The sequence below is a fragment of the Struthio camelus genome, chromosome 3, assembly GCF_040807025.1.
Source record: "Struthio camelus isolate bStrCam1 chromosome 3, bStrCam1.hap1, whole genome shotgun sequence".
NCBI lineage: Eukaryota > Metazoa > Chordata > Aves > Struthioniformes > Struthionidae > Struthio > Struthio camelus.
The window spans coordinates 46,729,020-46,754,474 of NC_090944.1; the positions used below are offsets into that span (position 1 = coordinate 46,729,020).

At 37.1% G+C, this 25,455-nt stretch overlaps 1 protein-coding gene across 13 annotated transcripts in view; it reads right to left on the reverse strand.

Moving 5' to 3' along the window:
- IBTK (inhibitor of Bruton tyrosine kinase) overlaps positions 1-25,455 on the reverse strand; it is a 61,667-nt gene that overhangs the window by 28,536 nt on the left and 7,676 nt on the right. For 7 of the 13 annotated variants that reach the window (XM_068937642.1, XM_068937641.1, XM_068937645.1 and 4 more), the window contains 17 exons: positions 22,359-22,455; positions 20,991-21,115; positions 19,281-19,391; positions 17,871-18,041; positions 16,551-16,668; positions 14,605-14,785; positions 13,239-13,362; positions 10,953-11,130; positions 9,241-9,418; positions 7,770-8,366; positions 6,549-6,635; positions 5,485-5,567; positions 5,366-5,403; positions 3,527-3,620; positions 3,017-3,118; positions 1,990-2,107; positions 498-558 (listed from right to left, as the gene is read on the reverse strand). In XM_068937642.1, coding sequence (XP_068793743.1) covers positions 498-558; positions 1,990-2,107; positions 3,017-3,118; positions 3,527-3,620; positions 5,366-5,403; positions 5,485-5,567; positions 6,549-6,635; positions 7,770-8,366; positions 9,241-9,418; positions 10,953-11,130; positions 13,239-13,362; positions 14,605-14,785; positions 16,551-16,668; positions 17,871-18,041; positions 19,281-19,391; positions 20,991-21,115; positions 22,359-22,398 — 2,406 coding nt within the window. In that variant the 5' untranslated portion in view covers positions 22,399-22,455. The remainder of the gene's footprint in view (positions 1-497; positions 559-1,989; positions 2,108-3,016; positions 3,119-3,526; positions 3,621-5,365; positions 5,404-5,484; positions 5,568-6,548; positions 6,636-7,769; positions 8,367-9,240; positions 9,419-10,952; positions 11,131-13,238; positions 13,363-14,604; positions 14,786-16,550; positions 16,669-17,870; positions 18,042-19,280; positions 19,392-20,990; positions 21,116-22,358; positions 22,456-25,455) is intronic. The other 6 variants (XM_068937647.1, XM_068937643.1, XM_068937644.1 and 3 more) reach the window with 1 other exon arrangement.

Sequence of the window (25,455 nt, forward strand, 5' to 3'; positions counted from 1 at the left end):
ATGCTTCACAGTTACGTGAACAAGTAATATTTTACTACTGTGCAGTTAAAGAACACTGGATTATAATGTACCTTTGCTTTCCCCTTATGCATGAAATTTCAATTTTCACACCACTTTTCTTATTACTTTTAAGATTTATTTGACCACACTGCATTTTCACTGGAGAAAGTCTCATTTGCTTTCTTCTTCTTTCTGCTAGGTAACAGATGTCCTTTTCAATAGGTTTGGTTTATGGTTTTTGCCCAACAATTGTTAATTACAAAACATTAGTACAATTAATGCGTTTAATGTAATTAAAGGATACAATGCTATCGTGGCAGCGGCTAGGGAATAAGTTAGTACGAATTCCGTGAAAATAAGAGCAGCAGTTAACCTTAATTGAGTCAAATGTCCCACATTCAGTCTATCATCAGCAGACACAGCATGTATATATGCATTACTCTTCTTCTGTTCTCACTTTAAACCTAGTCAGCTTACACTCTTAATGCACAACTTACCATTTTCCTGTAATAAACAGAAAGGTCCTTTACAACTTCATCGCTTAAGACATCCAGAGTCCTTAAAAGAAAAAAAAATTTAGTTTGCCATGCTTCAAAAAAACCACCATCAAAAAGCACCATGCACACATTAATGAAAGAATTCCAACAAACACTCCAAATGATCCTTATCCACAGCCATTCTTACTCATTCATGGTGGTGACAGATTCAAAGGGAAGACAATGAATTAAAGATATCAACTAGTTAGTGCCATTGTCCTAAGGCAGGATTAAACCCATAACCTTTCCAGCTAGCCTACCTTTACTCAAAGGCACAATGAATACAGTTATATATTATCAAATTATCATGAACTGGTTATTACTTTACTTAGTTTTGCACACTTCCTAAGTTTCTGAAATTTCTTGTTACTCAGTCACAATGTTCTTTTGGCGTTTATGACCAAAAAAAAAAAAAACTATAACAACCAAACTTTACTCAACAAGGTTCTGCCTGACCTGTGTGAAAGGCTCTCTTTGTGCAAAGCTGCCACGACTAAGTTTCATCTCTCTCAAGCTTATCAGATTAAAAGTAGAACAAAACACGATGAACAAATATGCACAAATTCCAGTATCTGTGATAAAAGTAGAGTAGTGCTGTGACACAGTATAGAAGTGCTGGCATTCTGAACTGTTTAGTAAACTAAAAGATTTCTAAGAACTTCTATATGCGAAAGGAAGCATGATAGAAAGGCTAGGATAAACAGAGTGGAACACTGAGAGCTGAATTAATTTTTTTTTTTTTGAAGTCTTTGCTAGAAGAGATGATCTAGGCTTGTCCCAAGAAGATGATATATATACTCTGGCAGTAGTAAGTAAGTAAGTATATATATAACTTGAGGCTCTATCTGAAAGTATTGAGAAAAGGAAGGGCACAGGACACCTTCGATTTCCTAGAAGCCTAGCTGAACCTTTGAGGCAAACAAGCACAAGTCATTTGTTCTGCCTTTGCTACAGGCAGTTAAGAGCAAAGAGACTATCAGAAGGCAGGCCCATCCTCTTTAGAAAATGCACCAGCTATAACAAGCCTACTTAAAATAAATTCAATTAGCACAGTAACTATTGTGTTAAAAACAAAAAAACAAAATCAAAAGAACAGAAAATCCACAAAAATGCAGTAATTTTATGCATCTTCAAAAATAAATTTAGTAACTGAACAAACTTAGGCCTAATCTCAAACATCAATGAATTCAAGACAAGTTTTTCCCTTTAACCTAGGCTCTTTCTGCCATATCGTAAAATAGTCTTCTAGTACTATAGCACTGGTAAAATAAGTCCAGATATGTAATTAGTTAATCACTCCCTGTTTCACATAAAAGGGCTTCCTTTTAAGCTGGCAGCATTCAAGTCACATTTCAACACTTACCTGCCCTTCTTAGTTCTCCAACCATTTTGACATTTTGAAGTATCTGACTTTAACAGCTTGTACACAAAACCCATCTGCATTCTTCCTTACCTTGCTTCAAGTAAAGCGGCCATATTGAGTCCTATGAACTGCAAGCAGGACAGTTTTAACTGTTCAGCATTATACGTTGCTGAGAACTCCAGCAGCTCCGCAGCATTCTTCAATGTAACTGCAAAGACAAAACACAACGCACTAAACTGGGTAACATGCTGTGATCTCATTTAGCAGTTTTTAAAACTTACAACACAGCATGAGGAAGTTCTTAAAAAAATATATCAGGAAAAGATACACATTTCTATCCCTAGAGAAAACGCTAATGCTCAAATGGCCATAACCTACAGCAATCTCTACATAAAACTTGGCAGTAGCTTGAATGCAATGGCTGCTTCACAGAAACAGAAAGGTCCTTCCTACAAATATATCAGTTTCAATATACTGCAACTCAGTGGCCGAAAACAAAGAGGAAGAAGCAAGTTTATAGCATAAAACACTTCTTAGAACTCCAAATCTTCCTGTAGCTGGGGCACAGGGTAAGAGGGGGAAGAGAGAGAGAAAAACGGAAGTCGCTAAGAAATGCCAGGTAAAAACTGTATGCTGATTTTGTGTATGAAGCTGAGCCACAAATACAGTGTTTTCTAGAACAGGCAGCTCTTCCCAGCCATATAAAAACAGCATAGTGTCAAATAAAATACAAAAGAACTAGGAGGATTAAATACAAGCACAGAAATAGGAACTCGGAATTCATTTCATGTTTTAAATAAAAGGAGTTTGAATTTAATGAAAAAGGACAGAAATTAGCAAAAATAAAGATTCAGTTTGTCTTCACATCCCACCCCTTAAAGTGCATGAGATGGAAGAAAAGAAAACACTGGGAAAGAAAGATTACGCTAACCTGGAACACCACCCAGACTAAATGGGCAAACAATTACAGCTGTGCAGTGAACAGCAGAAGGAAAGGAAGGAGGAAAGGAATATAAGCAAGTATTTCTCTAGGGAAATACAGGGGAAAAAAAGCAAGAGTATTAACATAAGTGTATTTCAATCCCTAAACCTTTATATTAGAAATGAGAGAACTCACGTTTTTCTGCAATGGCCACTTCACAGATTTCTTTGAGTCTGGATATAAGAAGCTGGTCAGCCACCACAAGAACATTACATATAAATTCCACACTTTGAGAATCTGGAAAACAAAGTTAGATAAACACTGTGGGCAAGTCATAATGGGGCAAACTGGAGGAAGACGTTTAGGCACCTACAACACATGCAGCTTTTAGTGAGATTTAGCAGAGGACAAACGTATTGGCTCTGCAAATTTTGATAGGATTTCCTAAGAACAAGCAACAGTCTACAAGATGGCAAAAGGTAGTCTTCTGAGGCAAGAGGAGGGAGGAAAAGGAATACTGTATGTCAAACTAAAGAAAAGATATGACAAGGCTTGGGGTAAACAGCCATTACCTCAATATTTAAAGCAAAAGTCACACAAATGTGGATCTTCTACCTAAAGCATCAAAGCAAGCACACCAAGTTTCTATTACAAAAAATACGAAACTTGCAGTACCTATGGTTGTTGAAAATATATTACTGGTACCTTTTACTGCAATAGCTTCATCTGTATACAGGTAATCTACAATTATCTGCAGTATGTCAGAATGGATTGGCATTTCCAGAGCTGAACAGGAAGCCTAAAAGGCAAAAGGATTTTAAAAAAAGGATAAGAGAAGCTGACTGCTTTAAATAAAATGCAAAACTGAGACAGTGATTATATTTAGTCAGCTACTCAGACTGAGGGTCACATTTTCAGAGTTAAACAATATTTAAGCATGTGCACAAAATTTGTTCAAGGTTTTTGATTAAGAATCACTTGCAGCAGAACAGTTAAAATTTTGCAAAACTGAATAACTGAATAAATATCCATGAAACAGTTCAGAGTGTTTCTTAAGTTTGAGGGTCTTCTCTGACAATCTTCCTTAGTTGTATTACTTAACCCATAGCTGTTTTAAAGCAGAACTACATAAAACGCCTATATAGGTACTGAACTCCATTCCTTTCAGGGTAAAAGATCTAATGAAATCAACAAGTTTCCAGGCAGGAACAAATTGAAAGATTAATTTAGCCACTACTGTTAATCCCTCAGAAAAAAAAAAAGGTCCTTTGCAATCCCTCTACTTGAAGAGCTATCTTAACTACTAAGGCAAAGCTTTCATGTGAGTCAACATTAGCCATTAAACTGTGTATTTGATATTATTCAAATTTATGCAAATTCACTACTTAACAGTTTCCATTTTTTTCAGGTGGTATTGAAGCAAAGCTTGATACTAAAAATATTTCTTTTGCTTTAGATGTGACTGGTACCAACCTATCTCCTATCTCAAGCTTAAAAATGCTTACAGGCATTAAGATTTTTCTTTTTTTTGATACAAGGTCTAGAGCACATGAGTCACAAAACATATTTACTTACAAATTCAGTATGATTTAGTTTTAGTTGTGAAATAATAGGTTTAACTTACAAACTTCACACAGCTAGTACAGAACTCACTGATACAAATGGACATTTGACCTTTTTTTTCCCCCCCTCCTCTTCTTCCATCGGTCATCTCAAAACGTTTTCAGAACTGTTTCCTCAGGGACAACTGAGGAAAAGGCAGCAAAGAAACTTAGAAGACAGATTAAGTTTTATTATTTGGCATAAAGAGCTGCCAATATTTTGCCTAGTTCTTAGATTTACATACGTTGCTTCAGCCTTCAGTCACTTTCCCATTTGCATTTTTCCTCTCTTTCATTCAGCATTAGCAATGCTGTTCAGATACTTAAAACAGAGGCATTCCGTGGCATTATGATGTGCAATCAGGAGACTGACACACAGCTAGCAAACAGGAACTAGGCCAAATAAAAGATCTGCACCTTCTGAAGCAGCAGCTGGAGAGTAAGTGGAATAGCCTAGACTATCTCCGATATCCTCTATTTCTTTGGCAACGACACTCAAACAGAGATTCTACATGCTAATTCTTTATTGTGCTGCCTCGTTCACTCAGTACATATGACAGGCTATTCCAGACTGCATGGACATGGTTTACAATGTAAGATGTGTTACAGAAGGGACATAAAAAATTCATCCAAGGGTATCAGCCTCCTATACGAAAGCTACCAGCCTGTTCTTAAACTCATGAACTAGCTCAATGTAAACCTCTAAAATAAAGTAGCTTGATCTCCTTTGACATACATTATTATATTTATCATACAACACAGAATCTCAACAGTTCAGATTTAGAGTAACCAAAGATTATTTATTTTCCTTGAAAGCTGGATCCAAGAATCTACTCTCTTCCTTTCACCCTCATTTAGAATAAACTGTTCTGGGGTTAAGTGAAACACGTTCACTTAATTGATAGATTAAAACTTAACACCACATGTTTATCAGCAAGCTTACCTCAATCCATGAGCTGCTTAGCATGCTGTGAAAATAATCTGCAAAGACAGTAGTTTCAGTTGGAGATGCAATCAAATCTCAGTTACAGAAAGAAAATAATAATATGCATATACACATACCAAGTCTTGCACAAAGTACACATTTATGACACGGGAATTCCTTTCCATCTAAAGATTTCAGGGTCACATCGCAGAGGTATGAACTAGAAGACATTTAATGAGATCAGAAATATGTCTATTCAGAAGAACTATAAATTAAAAAAATTCTACAATAAATGCTTACTTACATTATCAAGTTGGGACTTACCTTTTCAAATAAAATACATTCAATTTTAATCATGTCAACTAAAGTGAATCTAATAGAACAAGCGTGACAGTTTCACGAGACGGATTTTTTTTGTCCAAAGTAAAGCTACTCAAAAGGCACGGTCATTCCATTTTAAGTATTTCCTTCAAAACGCTGTCAGTTACTGTTTCAAAATACTCTGACCAAAAATAGCCATAATCAATTTATTTGGTAAACCTCAAGTGGTCTGCGTTACGTTTGTTGTTCCTATTAAGTTAATAGCTACCATAAGATTTGGCTTTGCATTTTAAGAGTCAAGTAATCCAAATTCTGTGAAAAAGTGAGTTTTATATAACATAGCTTTTATTACATATGCAGACTATTTAAGATTTAGTACCATCTTATAAATAATCTCATCAGAGCAATGGAGTTACAGAACAAGCAACTTGATAGAAGTGTAGTGAACGTCTCCTGTTGAAAGACATTCTAGAGACCTTCCTCATTAGAAAACATATTATACGCTTGCTTATTTCTATTCCACATAGTTTTACTGTCACGGCAAGTATATTTGCAAAACTCAGACTACTTTTGGCTGGACTACCCACAAAACTTCTCCTGGCATTCGTATTTTACAACACAGTTAATACACAAAACATTGTTAATATACAACAGAAAGAAACAAAAATATACCCTGTATAACCTATCCCAAACTATTAATTCATACATCAGTCTATAAACAGCTACAGAGAACTTCCAAACATCAGTTACTGAGAGAGAGAGACATGTGCATACCAGAAGTTAAAATATGGCTAAGCAAGCTCAGCCTACATTTAACAGATAAAGAGATGACAGAAGAGAAAGATGACAGGGAGAAAACAACTCAGTTCTAAAAGTTTACCATTTCTTCTGATTCAGCTTTAGTTTGTTCCCATTTTTCCTGCTGATAACATTTATCTTTCCATTTTCTAACCTGATTCCATCCAATCTGCAAATCATCAACAACAGTAATAAATAATACAATTAATATACAGTTCCAACCATTAAAAAAAAACAAAACAAAACACAGATTCGACAAGTAACAGCCCTTCAGTAGGCTCATATTGTAAATACGAAAAAGAACCAAAACTACATATCACAGAAAACTAGAAAGGAGCAGCCATTTCTTGAAAGTCCTCACGGCAAATGTAAAATACATCTGACATTCCTATCTTATTTATCTTAAAGGAAAGCTATACTACTATAGTTAAGCCCATCGTCACAGGCTCAAAAATCCAGAATTACATTTATTGCTCCTGGTCAGATAGCTAAGTAAAAAGGAATGGTATAGAAGAGATGCGTGTTTCAGCATAACACCCTAACTCACGAAAGAAGCTTGTGAACTGGTAAAGATCCAGGAGTGTTGCTGACAGATTAGAGATAGCATATTTTCAAAGGGAAAGTGCTTTACCATGAAAATTTTACTCGGGCATCCAGTTTTAGTAGCAGTTTTACATCTTTGTTTATCTAGTGTATGCCAAAAACAAAGCGAAGAAAACTGCCCTGAAAGAGTTCGCTCCCTCCTCTGAAAGGAGGCAAATGCAGAAAAAAAAAAAAAAAGAATAATACAGTTCAGAGATGTTTGATTTCATTTCCATTAGTTTCCTCATGTAACATTAAAAGCACATCAGTTAAATAGGAATTTAACTTTACTTTGTATTGTTTTATGCTAAATATGTTCTTAATCTACAAACATTCTTAAGAATCCATCAGTCAAACACTCAGATCAGCTGTCTCTACTAAAACAGATACTGATGTTTTACAACAGTCAATCTGGAAAGTCAGATCATTTGCATTAGATGTCAACCCTCACAGAGCTCACACCCCAAAAACGTACAGGCTAGATGTTTTAAATAACGTTTAAGAGATACTAGAACAGAATAAAGAGTAAACAGCACATTTCCATGACAGAGAAGCCAGTTGGAAAATATTGCAGAATGTTGGAGAAGTACAGAATCATGCTAAGGAATTCTACTTCTGACATTATTCGAAATTTATTTAATGCCAACTGAAGTTAGAGCAGCTTAAATAAACCATACCATTGAGAACTTGCCAGAATATAAACGCATTTCCCTTAACGTACCTTCCACTTAAATTGCTGAGTCCAAATTTCTTTGCAGCACTTTGCAACATTTTTACGAGGTTAGCTTCTTCACCAGCAACTTTGCCTTTTCTAGATTTGCTCTTCTGTTTTTCATTTATAACTTGCACTTGATTGTTTCTGTAAATCTCAAATGCAGACTTTCCATTAACATCTTCATCAAAACTCATTTTGTTCAAGTTAGAAATTAACGTATCTTGATATTCTTCTGATTTTTCTTTATGTAGAATTTTTGGTTTGTAACCATGAGTCAAAAGATCACAAGTATCAGTGTATATGAACTGCAGAAGGTACGCAAACAGATCTGGATGAACCTTCTCTATTACATAAAGGTCACATCCAACAGCATCTTCATCTTTACGATAGACATCTGGAGCATCTAGCTGATCGTCACTGGAAACAAACAGCTTCTTGAAGAAGTCAGAGCGCATAGCCAAGATGTATTTGTGCAAAGGGTATGTTCTTGTGCCAATCTGGAAAGTCACATCATGGATGCTGTCCATTTCATCTGTTTCATCTAACAGTTTGCCAAAATCCTCTCCAACACTTGACAATGACACACTTGGAATTTCATAGAGACTAGAACAAAATTGAAACCATCAAAAAGTCCACTATTTACAAGCTACATAAAATTTTACATTTTTCAGTATGTCTAGCGAGGAAGGGGAGGTTGTTCTGCTGTGGGTTTTTCTTATTTTGCTGGACTAATCACAATTTCATGCCCTCATCTTTACACATTTACTAATGTTATTTAGCCAATTAAAACCACATATGTAACATCTGTCTTGCTTCACAATATTAAATATAGCCTTTTTGTCTTTATAATGAAGCCAGTAAACACGTATTTTCAGAACTACCTTATCTTCATGTTATCCTTTGAACAAGGAAAAACATAAATGTTTACTGTATTTCACATTGCAACTCAATGCAATAAGAAAAAAGTCAGGTATCAGACACACTGGAAACTAATATAAGTGTACATCATTCAGTACTCTACTAATTCATTTTTCTTTAATTTTTTTTTCCTCAAAACAAGCATCCACCTTTCACTTTCATTTAAGAACTGATTAATGTCAATCACAGATGGGACGAATTGCTACAGCAGTTAACAGAACTCAATATGATAGGAAATATATTGCAAATGCCTGCTCTAAACACTATCTAAAGTATCAACACTATCAATTCTAATACAACAGCTTATTCATTTGCATAATTTTTACATAGCTGGTTATTAATAAGTGCTATTCTCAGCCTAACAGTATGGATAATCACAATTATGTGACGTCTACATGAGCCAAAAAGTTGTTTTCTGAAAAGCAGAATGATCTAATTATAGTCACAAAAAAAAAGGGGGGGGGGGGAGAAAGGAGAAATACGGTGTTACCCACATTTCTGACCAGTATTTTGGAGGGAAAAAACATGACAATTACAGTGGCTGATATTTGAAATATACCTCGTTTTGGGATCTGACTGTAAAACAGCAAAATTGCACCCATTAGGATCTGTGGCAATACTAACAGCTCGGTGGACAAAAGCAAGCTTCTGAAGTCGAATTCTTTCATACACACTGTTGGTATCATACTGACAAGACACTTCATATGAAGAATTCTGAAGGCTGGATACAAGTTCTACTAAAAAAGATTAAAAAAACATAGAAAGTTCAAGCTAATTAAAATGCAGCTGATAAAATGAAAAGGTAAAATTTATTCTTTCTGTAAGTCCATCAATGGAGTCACTGAATAAGGCTGCATTAATCTGAAGACTTTGGCTCACTTAACTGAAATGCAGGAAGATATGTTTTAAGAATAAGACCTTAGATGACACATAGGATAGCTGTAATCAGAAAGATTCTTGTAGAAGTGTTTTGCTGCCTCTTCATATGGAGGGAAATCACTCCATCTAATATTTAATGCAACCTCTTATGGAATAAAGTAAGCTGTTTACTAATGTACAACTGTGCAAGACTGTTCTCTTTTCCAGTCCTATCAATTAGATCAGGCATAATATAATCACTGATTCAGGATTGAATAAGCTGTTAGATTTCATATTATATCTGTTTGAATCATCCCCAGATCAACAAGATATCATTGAAAAAAAAAAAAAAAAAAACCATGGTATTATCTGAATACCAAAATATTATCTTTGGAGAACTGGATCATAGAATATGTGCTCACCCATTCATCACACACGTTTAAAACCATCAAAAACAGAAGTTCTCATTCATTACAAATTAATGATAGACTAGTCAACAGATCTGGATTCTGAAGTTTCCCTGAAGACACTAAAACTACAAAAATAACATCAATAATCAAAAAGAACAGAGTGCTTGCAAACACATACCAGCAACAGGACAAAGACAGGCGAAAGAAGATGCATTTGATGCTTCTGTAGTGAGAGAAGTACTATATGACACAGAGAATAAAGAAAAGTAGTGACAGAGCAAAAATTATTATGTAATTGTTTTGAGGAAGAAAGGAAAGATTTTGCTGTGAAAGAACACAAAAATAGACTTATTAAACTAAACATGCAAGCTAGATAGCGAGTGAAGTAGAAATGCAATATAAAGCCTTCAAGTTCAAATACATTCCAGGTTGGGAGTAAAATCTATAGATGGAAATGACTTTAAATACCCACATGAACAGAGCTAATGGTTTCAATCAAAATCTAGAACGGACAGGTGTCTTTTTCACAAAAGATGTTCCATCAGGACCTGCCCACAGCAATATGAGTCAAGTTAATATGGGTGAAACTGTTCTGGAGCCTGTATCATCCCCAGATAACGGTCTGGGGAACAAGCTAAGGTGACCCCAACTAAAGCAAGCTTCTCTTTGCTTAGTATTAGTTTGCTGGGACTGGTCATCTAATATATGACAACATCTTTACACTGGATACTTGTGCTACTACTGCTTTTCAAGAGTGTATCTTCCTTCCTGGAAAACTCCACCTGAACATAACTGAAGGCTGTAAGTAAAGTAAGCAAAACTTACTATTACAAAAAGAAAATAGCAGTGGTCAACACTACCAACTGTCAGCCATGGAGAAAAGAATACACCACATAATATTATTAGATCAAGCAGCAAAAAAAACAAAAGAGACTGTTAAGATTCAATTACAATTTCATATTAATTTGAAGTACTTAAAAACTATCAGAAAGTCATAACTAACCTTTCTTTTCAGAGTTTTTTTTCCCTTCTTCTAGCCATCTCCCTGTAAAGGCTTCACCATCCTTTGTGACAAACATTATTTCGTTCTCATTTAAAGCAACATCGGACATGAAGACTTGCCGGCCGTACACCCAATGACACTGCTTCATAGGATTGTTAGATGACTTCCAACACAACACCTATAATACCAACACTGTTTTTTCAGAGATGGGGGAAATCCTTACATAAAAGCAGTTACACGTCATGCACTACAAAAATTAAAAACAAGGAACACGCTATCTCAAAGTTGCGTTTAAAAGGAGAAAATGCACACTCTGCAAAGTTTATCCCAAAGTGTTATGAGCATCTATTACAAAGAACTCACAAGTGATGCAGGGAAATCCTGGTATCACATCAAGATCCATTTGCCCATGAACGCATCTTAAAAGTTTCTCTGTATATGAAATCATTTTCACTACAATCATCTACAGGACAGATTTTACTGACAGATTTTACTGACGTTTCAAAAAGAACAGCAAGAGGTGGGAGAAGGGAGTCAAGCAACAGGTTCTTAATTTACAGATTTGTCCAACTGGTCTTCTTATAAATCAGATAACATCCAAAGCTAGCACACCAGGAATGTAAAACATTTCTTGTTAATTGTTTGACAAAATCTCAGGTTTCTCTGTACCTTCACAGGGCTCTGTTTTTTAAATGGAGATCATGACCAAAAATAAACCTAGAAACATTCAGTCTGAGAAAGAGAAGTGTAAAGAACTGCATGCACAGCAGGACCCCAGCCAAGCACAATGTGGATATTAGAAAGAAGAAGTGGCCATGCACCCACAGCCCCATACAAAAGTAAAGCCTGGACACTGCATCAGTAGTGCTAAAGTTGGGCTTTCTTCTCCTCTTACTGAAGCAGCTGTACAGGTCTGACAACACCTACCTAAGGAGGGGGAAAAGGAATCTGAATAACCTGTTTCCTTTCCCCTCTCTTGAGCCTTAAAGAGAAGGCAGTCAAACCAGATAAGGAAGTCTTGATTCAGAAAATAAGAGCGTTAAGATCCCATCCCCCTCCTTTCTCAGTAAGGCAGGAAGACTAAGCAGTGTCTTACTGCTAAATCAATGTTCCAAAGAGGTCGAAGACACACAGCCAATACCACAGATACTGGAGGCTAAATCTCACATGAACAAATACTGAACTGAACATTTCTGATCTCGCTCCAAGACAACCATTAACCTAATATTGAACTGGCAACAGTACATGTTAAGTGACAGTACAGTTGTTTGTGAAGTGATGTGGCATTATCCAATCACCGTTAATGCAAACATAATTTTTTTGTGACAGACTGTTTTGTTTTTGAAAACATCATCCCAAAATATAAATCAACCAAATGAATGCAAGGAAAGAATGGACATACCCACACTGCCCTCTACCTTGATACAGAAGCACAAATTAAGCAGGCAGCGTTTCAGTAATAAAACCTTTTTGTAAGCACCACTAGATGGCACTGAAGGTTCAGCTCTTGCAGCAGACCTAGAACAGGCTGGTGTTTGGAAGAGATCTACAAATTGTTACTTTAAGAACAAGGGAAGGAACAATAAAATCCTCCAGAGTGTTCCAGTTCCAATAAAACACACTGTCCGCATTAACTATTCACCACGTTTAGCCGCAACTTTTCAGCAATACAACATGCATATCTCCAAAACAGCAGCTTTTGAGCAAATGAGCCAAGTGTTTTAGAAGACCAGGGACAATTTGTGGTGGGTCTGAAAGGTGATGGGGCGGGGGGTGAGAGAGGGGAGAAGACAGACAGAGAAAAAACAGATCATGTAAGCTATACAGACATGTATGTATGTAAGACTAAAGGAGTCTGTACCTCCACTAAAAAGACATTAGGGGCTCACTGATATATGTATAAAAAAAAAACAAAAACAATCAAACCCCCCCCCCCCACACACACACACCTACCCACCCACCACACAACTACTGCACATTACTTTAGTGGTCTTCCACCAAAAGAAAAGTTGGTGGGGGGGGGAACCGATTCTAGCAGCTCCACACAAATGAACTGGCATTTGCTATGCGAGATTTTATCCTGTCAACTTCTATTTAAAGTAAAACGGTAAAATAGAGTTACTTGGTTAATTGCTATTCATGTATTTTCTCCTTCTCCCCAAGGTAAGTTTCTTTTAGATTTCTTAATCAGAATAAAGGCTTGCCAGGAGAGCCCAAGCGGTTCCAAATTCATCCCTATCAGTATGCAGCTTGCTATGTAATTATGAATTTAGGGACACAACTTACTCTTCCAGCTTCATCCAGCGCTAAAATGCAAATCTTCTGACCGCCGTTCTCCTTAAGATTCTGGGTATCTACCTTGTATTCCAAATATCCCCCGTTAACAAGAACTTTTTTAAGGTTCAGCTGTCTGAAAGAACACAAAAAGTAATTAGTACTTCTTCACCATATATTAATGTTGTTTCTATGACAGAGTTACCCTTTCTTTCAGAGAGGTAGCAAAAAAATCTAGCTGAGGTAGTGACACTGAAAAATTACTTGTTTTTTCCCCTCAACTGGTATAAACGTGACTACTAATTAAGTAGTATTAATCAACTGCATTTGTTTTTTTTTTTTGAATTTAATGAATCACAGCACATCCACAATTTCCTCACGAAATTCAACAGTGAAAACACTTAAACATAAATTGATCTTCAGCATTACAAGTTATGCTCGTGTAAGTTTCAGTATACGTTTTAACAGCCTGCATTAAAGTACCATCTTACATCACTAACCCATCCTCTTATCTTAGCATGCCAGTGCTTTCTGGATTTGAAGGGTTTTTTAGCTGATCAAAACTACGCAAGTTACTTATTTTCAATTTCTTAGTATAACAATGCAGAAAATGATGGTATTAACATTCTCCAAGTGCCAGTTCAGTCAATCACGTAGAAAACAAAGTCTAAAACACTCATTAAGCTAGCACGTGTTAACAAATACTGTAAAAATTTGAGCAAAAGCTAAAAAAAAACAACTGGAAGTTGGGGAAATATTTAATTACCTCTTCCAATCTCTTAGTGCAAACTAGTAAGAGAGAATGGGATCAAATAATTCCATAAACTTATGAGACACGGGGTCCAATTTCTTCAACAAGATTTACATTCAGTTTTTAGCATATGGATCAGATGACCACCCAACCTAATTACTGTATATAGTATACTATACAGACACATGCATTACAAAATACACGTCAACTTACCGATTCAGAATCATAACAGTATAACTAAATAAAAAAATAAAACTTCAGTGTCTCTACCAAGCGACATTAATATGCACTCGGGCTAATCAAAACACTATTTCCAGTATTTTTAAGCCTATGGCATGGAATATTTCCCCTTACTATTGTTTTTTGCAAACATCTGGTGAATCTGAGGGACACCTTAGCCTTAACACCCCTTCCTCCCCCCAAAAGGGAGAGAGGGGGAAAGGGGGGAAAAGGCAGAGAGGACTGCAGCCCATATGGAAAATTACCACAAATAAAGAAGAAACTTGAGGGGTTCACTTTATCATCTCCACTTTTAACACAAAATCTTTATAATAGTTTGCAAGAATAAGGCTCCAGCGAAACGTTTACCTATCATACTTCACCACAGATTAGAAAAGTAACACGTACTTTGAAGCCATCTTTTTGCACTGATAGTCTGCAAGTAAATAAATATCTCCTCTTCCAGTAACGCATACCGTAGCACCATCGCTTGCAGAGACCAAGGACACCGAAGTGTCTTTATGATGTAGAGCGGAAACTTGGCGAGGTGCAGTTACACACTTTTCCCCGTTAGGGTCCAGCAGATAACCTAGAAAATACAACCCACCCCAAAAATGTTATTTGACATCCCACATCGTTTCATTTGAAGTACATTTTGCTACACTACATTGAAGAACACTTACAGTCTAAGAGATTTTGTAGGGAGTTAGACGATCTATCTTCAAAATAATTACACAGATAGTCTAGTTTACCTCAAACTGAAATAACAGAAACTTTAAGGATTTGATAAACACATACACACAAAAATGTAAGTCACATTCTACTGGGCAAACTATTTCATGTGATTAGACTCTGCAGTCATATTATCCTTCTGTTTAGAGCGATTCCAAAGAAAGAGTACTTTGCAAGACACTTATTTGATCACATTACAGTTTAAGACACTAGACTTCATATCCCACAAGCACAAACTACAAATTATTCCCGACACTGGAAGATACCAGCTAGTCCTACAAGTTACTGTAAGTGCAGGTAAGCATGAAGGCAGGGAGTTACAGAAACAACAGATAGGGCTGAAGTTGTAATGTAAGGCCCCTGAAAACAAAATTAATCAGGTTATTAATGCTCTGCTGCATCAAGAATCCTAATACAAATAATCTATAAAAGTGTACACAACATAACCATGCTGTGTGCGTGCTCAGTTTGCACCACAGAGCGGATCAGCGTACAGAAACCCAAAAAGGAGCAGCCGAGCTAGCTCTGGAGCTGGAACAAGTCCCCTCACGATAGCAGAGTGCCACACCCAAACCTCTCAGAAAGGCAATGTTTATTAGCATAGGTCTAATCACAGTGCCAGGCTGGCTCAATTATACCACTTGTGATCCAAGTACGGTACTACACTGAACCATGTGGGGGCCAGAATAATCTCAACAAAAGCAACCACCAAGAAAGTTATATGGTGGGTGCGTAGATTAAGAAAATCCCCCAAAGGATATGCATTAGTAAGATCTCTCTCTTAACAAGTTTTATCACATACCTTTGCAATCTTAAACAGGAACAAACTAAAAAGTGTTAGAACCTGATGTCAGAACTAACGTAAATCAATGTAAAACGCTAACAGAGACCAACTAACCAGATAGCTTAACAATCGTCTGCACTGATACAGAACTGCAGATCCAAACCAACACTGCAATATCCATTTTATCAAAAGCAATTAAGATATCGCATTCATATAGTTTAAAAGTTCACTAGCTAGCAATATATTTTATTAGGTTCTTTCCTGACTTCCAGAGTATTACTGAATTAAGTGGCAATTCTGGTAATGGCACCGTTGGGGGAAAAAAAAACAACAAAAACACTGCGAATGTGGGCAAGCATTTCACTTCAAAAAAGTTAGCATGGAAAAGTTATCAGCAGTATGTTTACAGCGCATGGGTAAAGAAGGGCATACGCAGGAGAGCTGAATGCTAGTTTATGATTTAGTAAGGGCAGCAGGAGGTAGACGGTTGGGAACACAAGCATGTCCTGGGGAAATTTACAACGCAACCAGTAATCTGGTTTCCTGAAAATCTTCCGTAAGGGGGCCACGCAAGATACATGGAAAGCAAGAGAGTTATAAAAAATTCAAACAACAGCTACGTCTGACTAGCTCCCATCGTCTCAAAACATGAAAGTGACTGGCAGTAATGAAAAACACCCTTAGAAAAAAGCGTTGAAGAATGATGTCATCAGATTGGGAAAAAAGAAAAAAAGAAAAAGTTTAAACCAGGCTTCCATTCAAAGAAGCAGATGACAGCTTTATTACGAGTAACAGCTTTTAATGGCCGAGTTTTATTTTTAGAACAGTTCTACCTTACCTAGTTGGCCGCCATTCAGACCCATGGTATACACTGCTTCCTTAGTCCATAGCACTGTATGGAATCTGCCTGCAGCCACGCCAATCACCATTCTACCTTTCAGGTTTTTTGCCTGAACCTAAGCACAAATCCAAAGTACATCTTAATATTAAGCAGCAATGGGTGAATTTCACATGTACAAACTTCTGACAACATTTAACTCCTAAAGTCATTAAGAACGCAGTATTGATGTCAACGCACACACAGTCTAAAGAGTCAGGATTATTTCAGAAGTTTGTCAAGTGGGACACTATTGCACTACTAACATAAAAGTAAAAATTTTGCCTATCTTCTTAGAACTAGAATCAAACCTTTAGGCTGTCTTCATATGCAAGATGCTGAACAAGACTGCACAGCACATGCATAAGAGACAGCCAAAGAGGATTCAGGTCCTGCAAAAGTTTCAGTTACAAAGTTTCAGCTTGTAAATCTTACTATCCTAAAGACGCTGCAGAAGACTAACATTACTAATTCCACTTTTCAAATTTAACTTGATTTTCCAGAGCACTCCTGATGATCAAGATCAAAGCAAATACTGTGGATACACAGCTAGCGTTATACTACTGAAGGACATCCTACTGCATCCCAAAACACTTCTCCGTAGTTCTCTTTGGTGAATTATTATTTCCTACTTTTATAACACTTTAATGGCTTAATGCGTAGAGTTGTTCTATTCCAGATGAACCTTCCTTTCAATAAAAGGTAGTCATTCTTATTTACTTAAAAAAAACAAACAAAAAAACCAAACTTTAGAATAAGTTATACTTTGACCACAGAAATTTAGTCAAGTTGCTCATGCTCATACGCTGAAGCATCACTGGCTCTCTTTGGTTGCTTCTCTTCCCTGTTGCTATTCTTCCCAAAGCATTATGACTCCAGGACCAACAGTGCTTCCAGCAAAGGACACAACCACTCAACTCTTTGATCCCTCAGCCAGTGATCCAAAACAGGTTACAAACATGAATCTCAAGTAATACATACCTATTACTCTTATTTCATTTCAGCAACAGAACAGCTTGGGAGAGGAAGCTTTCTGGTAATTGCACCTTGTCATATTTAGCATTAAAAAGTTTAGTACAGTCCAGTTTACAAAATAAAATCTAAATCAGGACACAGACAGGCAAATATTTAAGATTGTCATGTACAGTAACACAGAATCAAGATTTTATCCGAATTCATGTTCCACTCTACTGTCCTGAAAAAGTTTAACGTTATTAGCACTATCTTGACACTGCACTTTATTAAAAGAAACAACTATGCTTTGAATAATGTTATTTTTACCTGTCTAGGAACACTGCAATTAGAAGGAGGAGGAAGGATACCCAATTGATGGAAAGTATTTAGACCAAACGTGTAAACACATCCATCTTCTGTTAAAACAACAGTATGATCTTTAGCTGCTGCTATCTGGGAGCACTGATGACCAGCTAAACCTTCCACAAGTCTTGGAACCTAAACAAGAAGAAAAAAAAAGTTTGGTAATAACCACTGGCCATATATGTAACTAAAGTTACACCAATGGAAACCCATAACCAAATACTGAAATACAGATGAAAATGCATTTGAATATGTAATTTACTCATTAACAGAATGGTCACATACAAACAGCATGGTCACATACAGTGTAGTGAGAAAATACTTTCAGTGAGCTTTTTGAAACATTCTCTGCTAGGAAAGATGGCCTTTAAACCCCCTGCTCTGAAATAAAGTTGGAAACTATTTCTGCAGAGTAGCTGGACAAATACTGACTATTACCTCTTTGCTTTTTCTTTCTGAATTACCATGAGTGATAATGGCTTCCTCCTAACTATACGATAAACTTAGAAGTCATACAGAAAAAAAGAGAGCAATTCAGTATCTTTAGCCTGTCATGACTTCTAAATGAAATTTTCCTTGTTCTGCTGGATAACATCCCAATTTCAAAACAGTGGTTTCTACTCCCTTTCAAAAAAATTTTTCTAAAATTGTCCTTTTTAAAAATGTGTTAAAATTGAACCTTAGTCTTTACTACGGCATCCAACCTCATAAAAAGTTCTGTCAGATATTTGGTGTTAGCCATTTTAAAAAATGAAAGCATCATACCATCTTTAGCACTTACTTTTGCAAAATAAGTGCATACTACCAGGGTACATAGGATAAGACATTGAAGTCTAAGAACTATATTGTCATATCTCAGTCCTTTCAAATTTTGTTCTTTGCATATAACAACAACATACTACGCAAAAGAAAGTTATGGGTGATTTTTCACTTCAGAGCTGTGAAAAGTCTAACCCTACCATCACTGTCACGTTACTTAAGCTGCACAATATTGCTGTTTTCTTTGTGTCAGCCCTGACGCTCATGCGACTGCATTATAAACCTGTCCAGGGAGTCAGCTGAGCAGAAAACCAATTACTTCCATTTATCTGGCATCAGCTAGCCTTCAGACCAACTCGGCCATAACACAGAAGTTTGACTTCGTGACTAGTTAACTTTAATTTCAGTATATTTAAATGTAGATTTTTCCTCTCTCTTCCACCTCAATAGTAGCACTGAAGGGGTTTTTGTTTGTTTGTTTTAAATTGTCAGCAAACTGATTTTAAAACTTTGAAAGTACACTAACAGAAAACTCGAATTCAGCTTTTAAACTTCCTGTTCGAAATAACAGAGATATCATGCCGCGTTACAACACAATAGATTGCTTTAGGATACCAAGCATGTTTGTTCATCACCGTGACCCAAGCGTCCTCCTCGTCCATGTCCACATGTATAAATTTGTCCTTTCTGGGAAAGGAACACGGAGTGGAATTTGCAGAGTACCACCTGAAGGAAAAGAGGAGGGGGTGGGGAAGTACAGGACAAATTAGTCTTCTTGGATAATCTGCAATCATAGGCCAAAAATACTTTATGAAGAAGTTCAGCTTTAAGAAAGATGACATATATTACAATACAGACAGAACTTGTGAACGTGAAACAGTATAAAATGCTGCAATACAGAATTTCCATCCTAAGATTCAAAAAACCTGAACAGTGCTTTTGAAAGAATATAACTAATCAAAGGACTATTAGGTGCAACTTTCCTGAAGGTGATAACCATAAAAACTCACTAATACTAACAAATGAAAATAGACAAATATCAGTTACACAAAAGTAAAACACAGCAAAAAGACGTTTGCCAACTCACAGCAGCCGATGCTGTTAGTCCTCTCAACTATACTGAAAAGCCTGCTCTAAAGTTAATTCAGTTAGCCACCAAGAGACTTTTCCATCATAACATATTACTAAAACCTCCCCAAACAACTCCTTAAGAGAAAGGAGAATTCACCTGAAAGTGAGCTACACCTACTGCATGTATTTCCCTGATCTTTGCTTATAGAGCAAAGCAATGGCTGCTCTCTATACAGATCTAATGACTAGACTTGGCCAGGATGTAGAGTCCCCAGAACAGACTAACCCGTGATCTAGAAAATATGCCAGTTTAGACAAGAATTCCCCGGATTTTATGTGTATGGCCACAGAACATAACAGAAGTTAGGCATACTCCTAGTTATTTCACTTCTTTGCCTGTGTGGTAAACCTTTTCACAAACTAAGATTTAAACAAAATGACAAATAATTTCAAGGGTAATAATTTCTTAGCTGTTTGTGAAAATATGAGTAAGATACCAGTATCAAAGCACAAGCAATACCAAATATACCTGCAAGGAACACAAAGATTTGGCTTTAAATTTGTTATGCACTGCCTTAACCAACTTGAAAAGATTTGCAGTTCGTATTTATCCAAACGTGTTCAAATATGGCCATGACAGGCTAACAGGAGCCCAAAAGATTCAGCGTTCAGGGTAGTAACACTCAGAAGAGCTGTGGGAAACAAGACTGCAGCACAAATCATTTGCCCTGACGGCTTGTTCGAATTGTATTTTAAAACTTTCAATTATTCTTAAACTGAAGTCATAACAAACTATCAGGGACAAGCTATTGCTACAGCAGGAATGCTGTAACAGCACAGTCTGATTTTAAACACAAAAACAATTCATTGTCCCACTTCAGTTCACTGCGAGTGAAGCAGGTTAGAAAATCAAAACAGTTACAGAGGTATTATGCTTCTGTAACTATTTATTCAATGATATGCAAGTCTGATTTAACCTTGGAAATATTTAACAGCTATCAACCGCCTATATAATAGAACCATGTTTTCATGGGAAGGGGGAAAAGGGGACATAATATAGCAGGCACAGTCTGATGCTCCTTAGCCCTCTAGGCAGCCTTACCAGATAAATGGAGACCGCTTCTGAGATAGAACTAGGAGAAATCAGATCAAATTATATTTTCCGCAGCAATTTTCCAAAGTTAGTGACATCTTTGACAACACTTCCCTCCCAAGTTCATTGAAAAAGAGGCCCATATAATTCTTTCAGAATACCTGTTTGATATACACGCCATTGCGAGGAAAGAGGTCCACCAACTCAGGATGATGTTTACTCTGTTGACCACCATGACCCAAAGTAAAATTAATATTGTTTCCCCAAGTGTAGACTTCTGTGGGATCTGCAATGGAAAAAAAAAAAAAACTCTCTGCAGCTTGTAAATTTCACAGTCCCATGTATACCGAATTTGAAAATTAACTCCTGTTCCTCTTTAAAATTTGAAGACAAAAACTGTTTTACCTAAAAATAAACTTTCAAAGATACATTGTTATGATAATGAAGATGCCAACACTAAAGAATTTGAGATCAATGTATAGAAAACAGTCATTATATACTTATAAATATTTTCCAATTACAGAAAATAAAATCATTCCGGCTTGTTAGGTTTTCAGAAAACCATTCCTACTACCTCAACAGTTACACATGCTGTTTCAATTTAATAAAAAAGTTTTCCTGAAGGAAGGTTACACTCACGTAAGAAAACCATAAGCACTTTCAAATCAGAGAGGTGTAGCCAAAAACAAACATTTCACATTTTTGAAGTATCCTCTCAGCTACAGTGATACCTCAATAGTATTTTCTGATGAGTAAGAAACTGAAACTAATTTATTTGACCAGTGTTGCACCACTACTACAAGAATTAAAGAACTTTAAATTAATTTTGCAAGGTAAAATTAGAAATACACAGAAGTCAGGATGTGTGTAACCAAAAATAATTTAAATTAACTGGAAGCATAAGCTGAGAAGAACAGCTTTCACTGTACAGCCAGATTAAACATGGGCATGGAGAAAAGGGGAAAGAAGTGAATAAAAAGCCTGAACAGCAAAAAAAAAAAAAAAAAAAAGAATAATGGAAAAGACTGACTACCCTCCCCCCGGCCCCTGCCAAAAAACCCTGTGCGCTCATAGTTACTCTTACATACTCATTTTCAAATTGCAGATGCTGTATTTAGAGTGACTGTAATTAATTTATTGCAAATTACTTCACCTAAAAAGTATTTCTAAGATTTAAGAACATACTCTCCCTTTTTCCCCTTTTCACAAAAGCCATAGAAGTAGTATAAACTGCTATACTGAAGACATTGAAGTCCCTCCAATAACTTGAAATAAAATAAAGAGACCACCACTTTGCATCTTTTATTTCTGTCAAATCCATTGTTATTCCTTCATTCTCTCTACACATACACATTCTGTGCCTATTGTCAGGATGCTGTTCCTGTGGTCTTACGACATTAATGACCCAACAACTTCTGCTACCTCACAATTTGCACAGTCATAATTAGAAATACAAAAGGTACAGACATTTATATGCTGTTGAAATAGATCTCCTTGCAAAATAAAATTTAAGTTAATTGTTTTCCTACCAGTTTTCTTGAACACCACATAAGCTGGTCGGTCTTTCATCACGAGATCCAAGGCTGATAAGCCTTCTTTATCCTGAACATATGGACTAACACCATGCTGAAAAAAGAGAGAAAGGGAAAGAGAGGACCATAAAAGTTACAATTAACTCCACAGCTTGAAGTAAGCCAGATAAACATTTAAGAAGATATTAAAATTCAACCAACAATTTGTTTATTAATAAAAGAAAATATTCCAACTCTTTCAAGTCAGTTGGAAGTGAATCTGAAAAGAACAGTGCCATTCTGTTCAGCTATATATCACGCTGATCTATTAACTGTGATCCTACTGTAAGAATACTGATTGCGTAACGAGATGTAATCAGGAAAATACACAGGAAACATTTGAAGACAAAGCACTGCCATCTAGAAAGGGCAAGCACTTTACCAGCTTGGAAGAATGCATTTTCTGGTATTAGCAAGCTTACAAAATCAGTTTTGACAAGCTAAATAAGTGAGAAGACCAAAAAGACCTACTACGTCTTTGAAAACAAGCAGGGAACAGTGGATCACAGTTACTGAGAAAAGGCAAGGGGACACCAACTGTCACACAAGACACAAACACTTGTGCTTCTGAAGCTTCAAGTATGACGGGGTCTTCATTACAGAACTCATACAAGGAGGTACTTTTCCTCAATGTACGCAATGTTCTCAGTACAAAAAAAAAAAAGTGTTGCTACGAGCACAGGTTTCAAAAAAGTCAAACGTTATCAGTCAGATCCTTGAAGGAAAGGACTGCAGATGTCCCTAAGCAGCACCCAACGGATAATAAGGCTGTACTTACGTCCCACAGCTCAGGGATACTATAAAATAAAATCTTACAGAATTTCACATTCAAGAAAGAGGTAAAGGCATGAAATATCAAAATTAAGAGAGCACACTCCACTCAGAAATGACAAAAGGACAGTCGGTCACAGCAGCAGCAGTGGATTTTAACCTGTAACTCCATTTGGAAATACACTAGCCAAAAGAATAACACCAACTATTCTTCAAATTTTAAGGGAAACCTACTAGCAAAGGTGCTGGTATTAATTCACTACATGAGAAAAGACCACAATACTGTAACAACTTCATTAATGACCCAGATGATGGGCAGCGTGCACCATCAGCAAGGTTGCTGATGATACTAAACTGGGAGTAGTGACTGATATTCCACATGGTTGCGCTGCCATTCAGAGGGATCTCAACAGGCTGGAGAGATGGGCAGAGAGGAACCTCACGGGGTTCAACAAGGGGAAGTGCAAAATCCTGCCCTGAGGAGGAACAACCCCAAGCACCAGTACAGGCTGGGAGCCGACCATCTGGAGAGCAGCTTGGCAGAGAAGGCCCTGCGGGTCCTGATGTACAACGAGCTGCATAGAAACCAGCAATATGCCCTCACAGACAAAAAGGTCAACTGCATCCTGGGATGCATGAGACAGTGCGCTGCCAGCAGGTGGAGGGAGGCGATCCTCTCCCTCTACTCAGCACTGGTGAGGCCACGCCTGGAGTGCTGGGACCAGTTGTGGGCTCCCCAGTACTAGAGACAGACACATGGACATACTGGAGAGAGTCTGGCAAAAAGCCACAAACATGATGAAGGGACTGGAGCATACAAAGAGAGGCTGCGCAAGCTGAGCTGTTTAGCCTCAAGAAAAGAAAAGCTCACGGGAAGACGTTATCAATGGGTATAAACACCTGGGACCTAAGACTCTTCTCAGCACTATTCAGTAACAGGATGCAACAGCCACAAATCAAAATACAAGAAATTCCATTAAAAAGTAAACAAGAAACCAATTTTACAGTAATGGTGGTCAAACACTAGAACAGGTTGCCCAGAGAGGTTGTGGAGTCTCCCTCCTTGGAGATATTCAAAACCCAACTGGACACAGCGCTGGACAATGTGCAGTAGTTGACCCTGCTCTGAGCTGGGGAGCTAGACTAGATGATCTCCAGAGGTCCCCTCCTACCTCAACTACTTTATGATTTTTCCTAAGTTCCCTTTCTGTCATTGCTATATCTTAAGGAATACATCTTTTTCACAATGCAGTACCACAAAGAGACTCAAGTTAAGGAACTAGAAGCTAGAAGCTGGAGCACTCTACAAGATCTGGTTCATTCTGCTTCTTAGAGGAATATCAACAGAGCTAGTTTTCAGAAAGACTCATTAATATATGCAACTAGTAGAAAAGAAAATACACTTGGGAATATCAGTTCAAGCCTCCTACAAGCAGATATCAAAGATACAGATATATAGCCACAAAGGACGGAATACCTTTTAAAATATCAAACAAAAATTTCAAGTTCTAGTAGAGAATCATATACAATCCTCAGGAAACTAACATCTACATTTTGGCAATTTTAAGGAAAAGCTCCTCATTACGAGACAGCGCAGAATGTGAAACATGCATTTAACAGTTCAACCTTCAAGAAATAAGAACTATTGGATCCACAACTATTTTGCTTAAGCTACTTGTTAAGAGTAGAGTTTAATGTGGTTAACGGCAGTAACTGACACCTGGAATACACAGGGGTAGAAGACACCACTCTGGAGCAAGGTTATTAGACATTTATTACCTTGAAATCCCTGAACTACCAGGGGAACACCAGGAACTTTGTGAGGAAGCAATCGGGCTGTCCCAGGCACCGAAGAGCATTGGCCCGTTGCGAGGTTTGGTGGCGGGGGGGATTCAGCACGCTCCTATCTCCTCGCCAATCTTCCACTGTTTACCCACTACAAACGCTTATATAACTCTAGTCACAGCAATTTTTAAATTAAAAGGGCTGAATTCAAAAGCCTGAGCTATCCTCCTGTTTGCTTTTAAGTAACCCTGAACCACAAATATTTCATTTTCTCATGTGGTTAAAAGGACTTTGAACATCTCAATCTCATGTAGCTCTTTCTGTTGCAGTACTGGGGGTGGCATGAGCAGAGGGAAGAGCAATCAAAAATACACACAACTTGCTAAGAGGCAAGGAAGAAATAGCATTGGCAAGAAAAGAATGAGGGGGACTGAGTGAAAGCTCAGGTTAAAATAACAATGTATTTGGGGTGAACTTCTTAAAATGATATATATCTCGA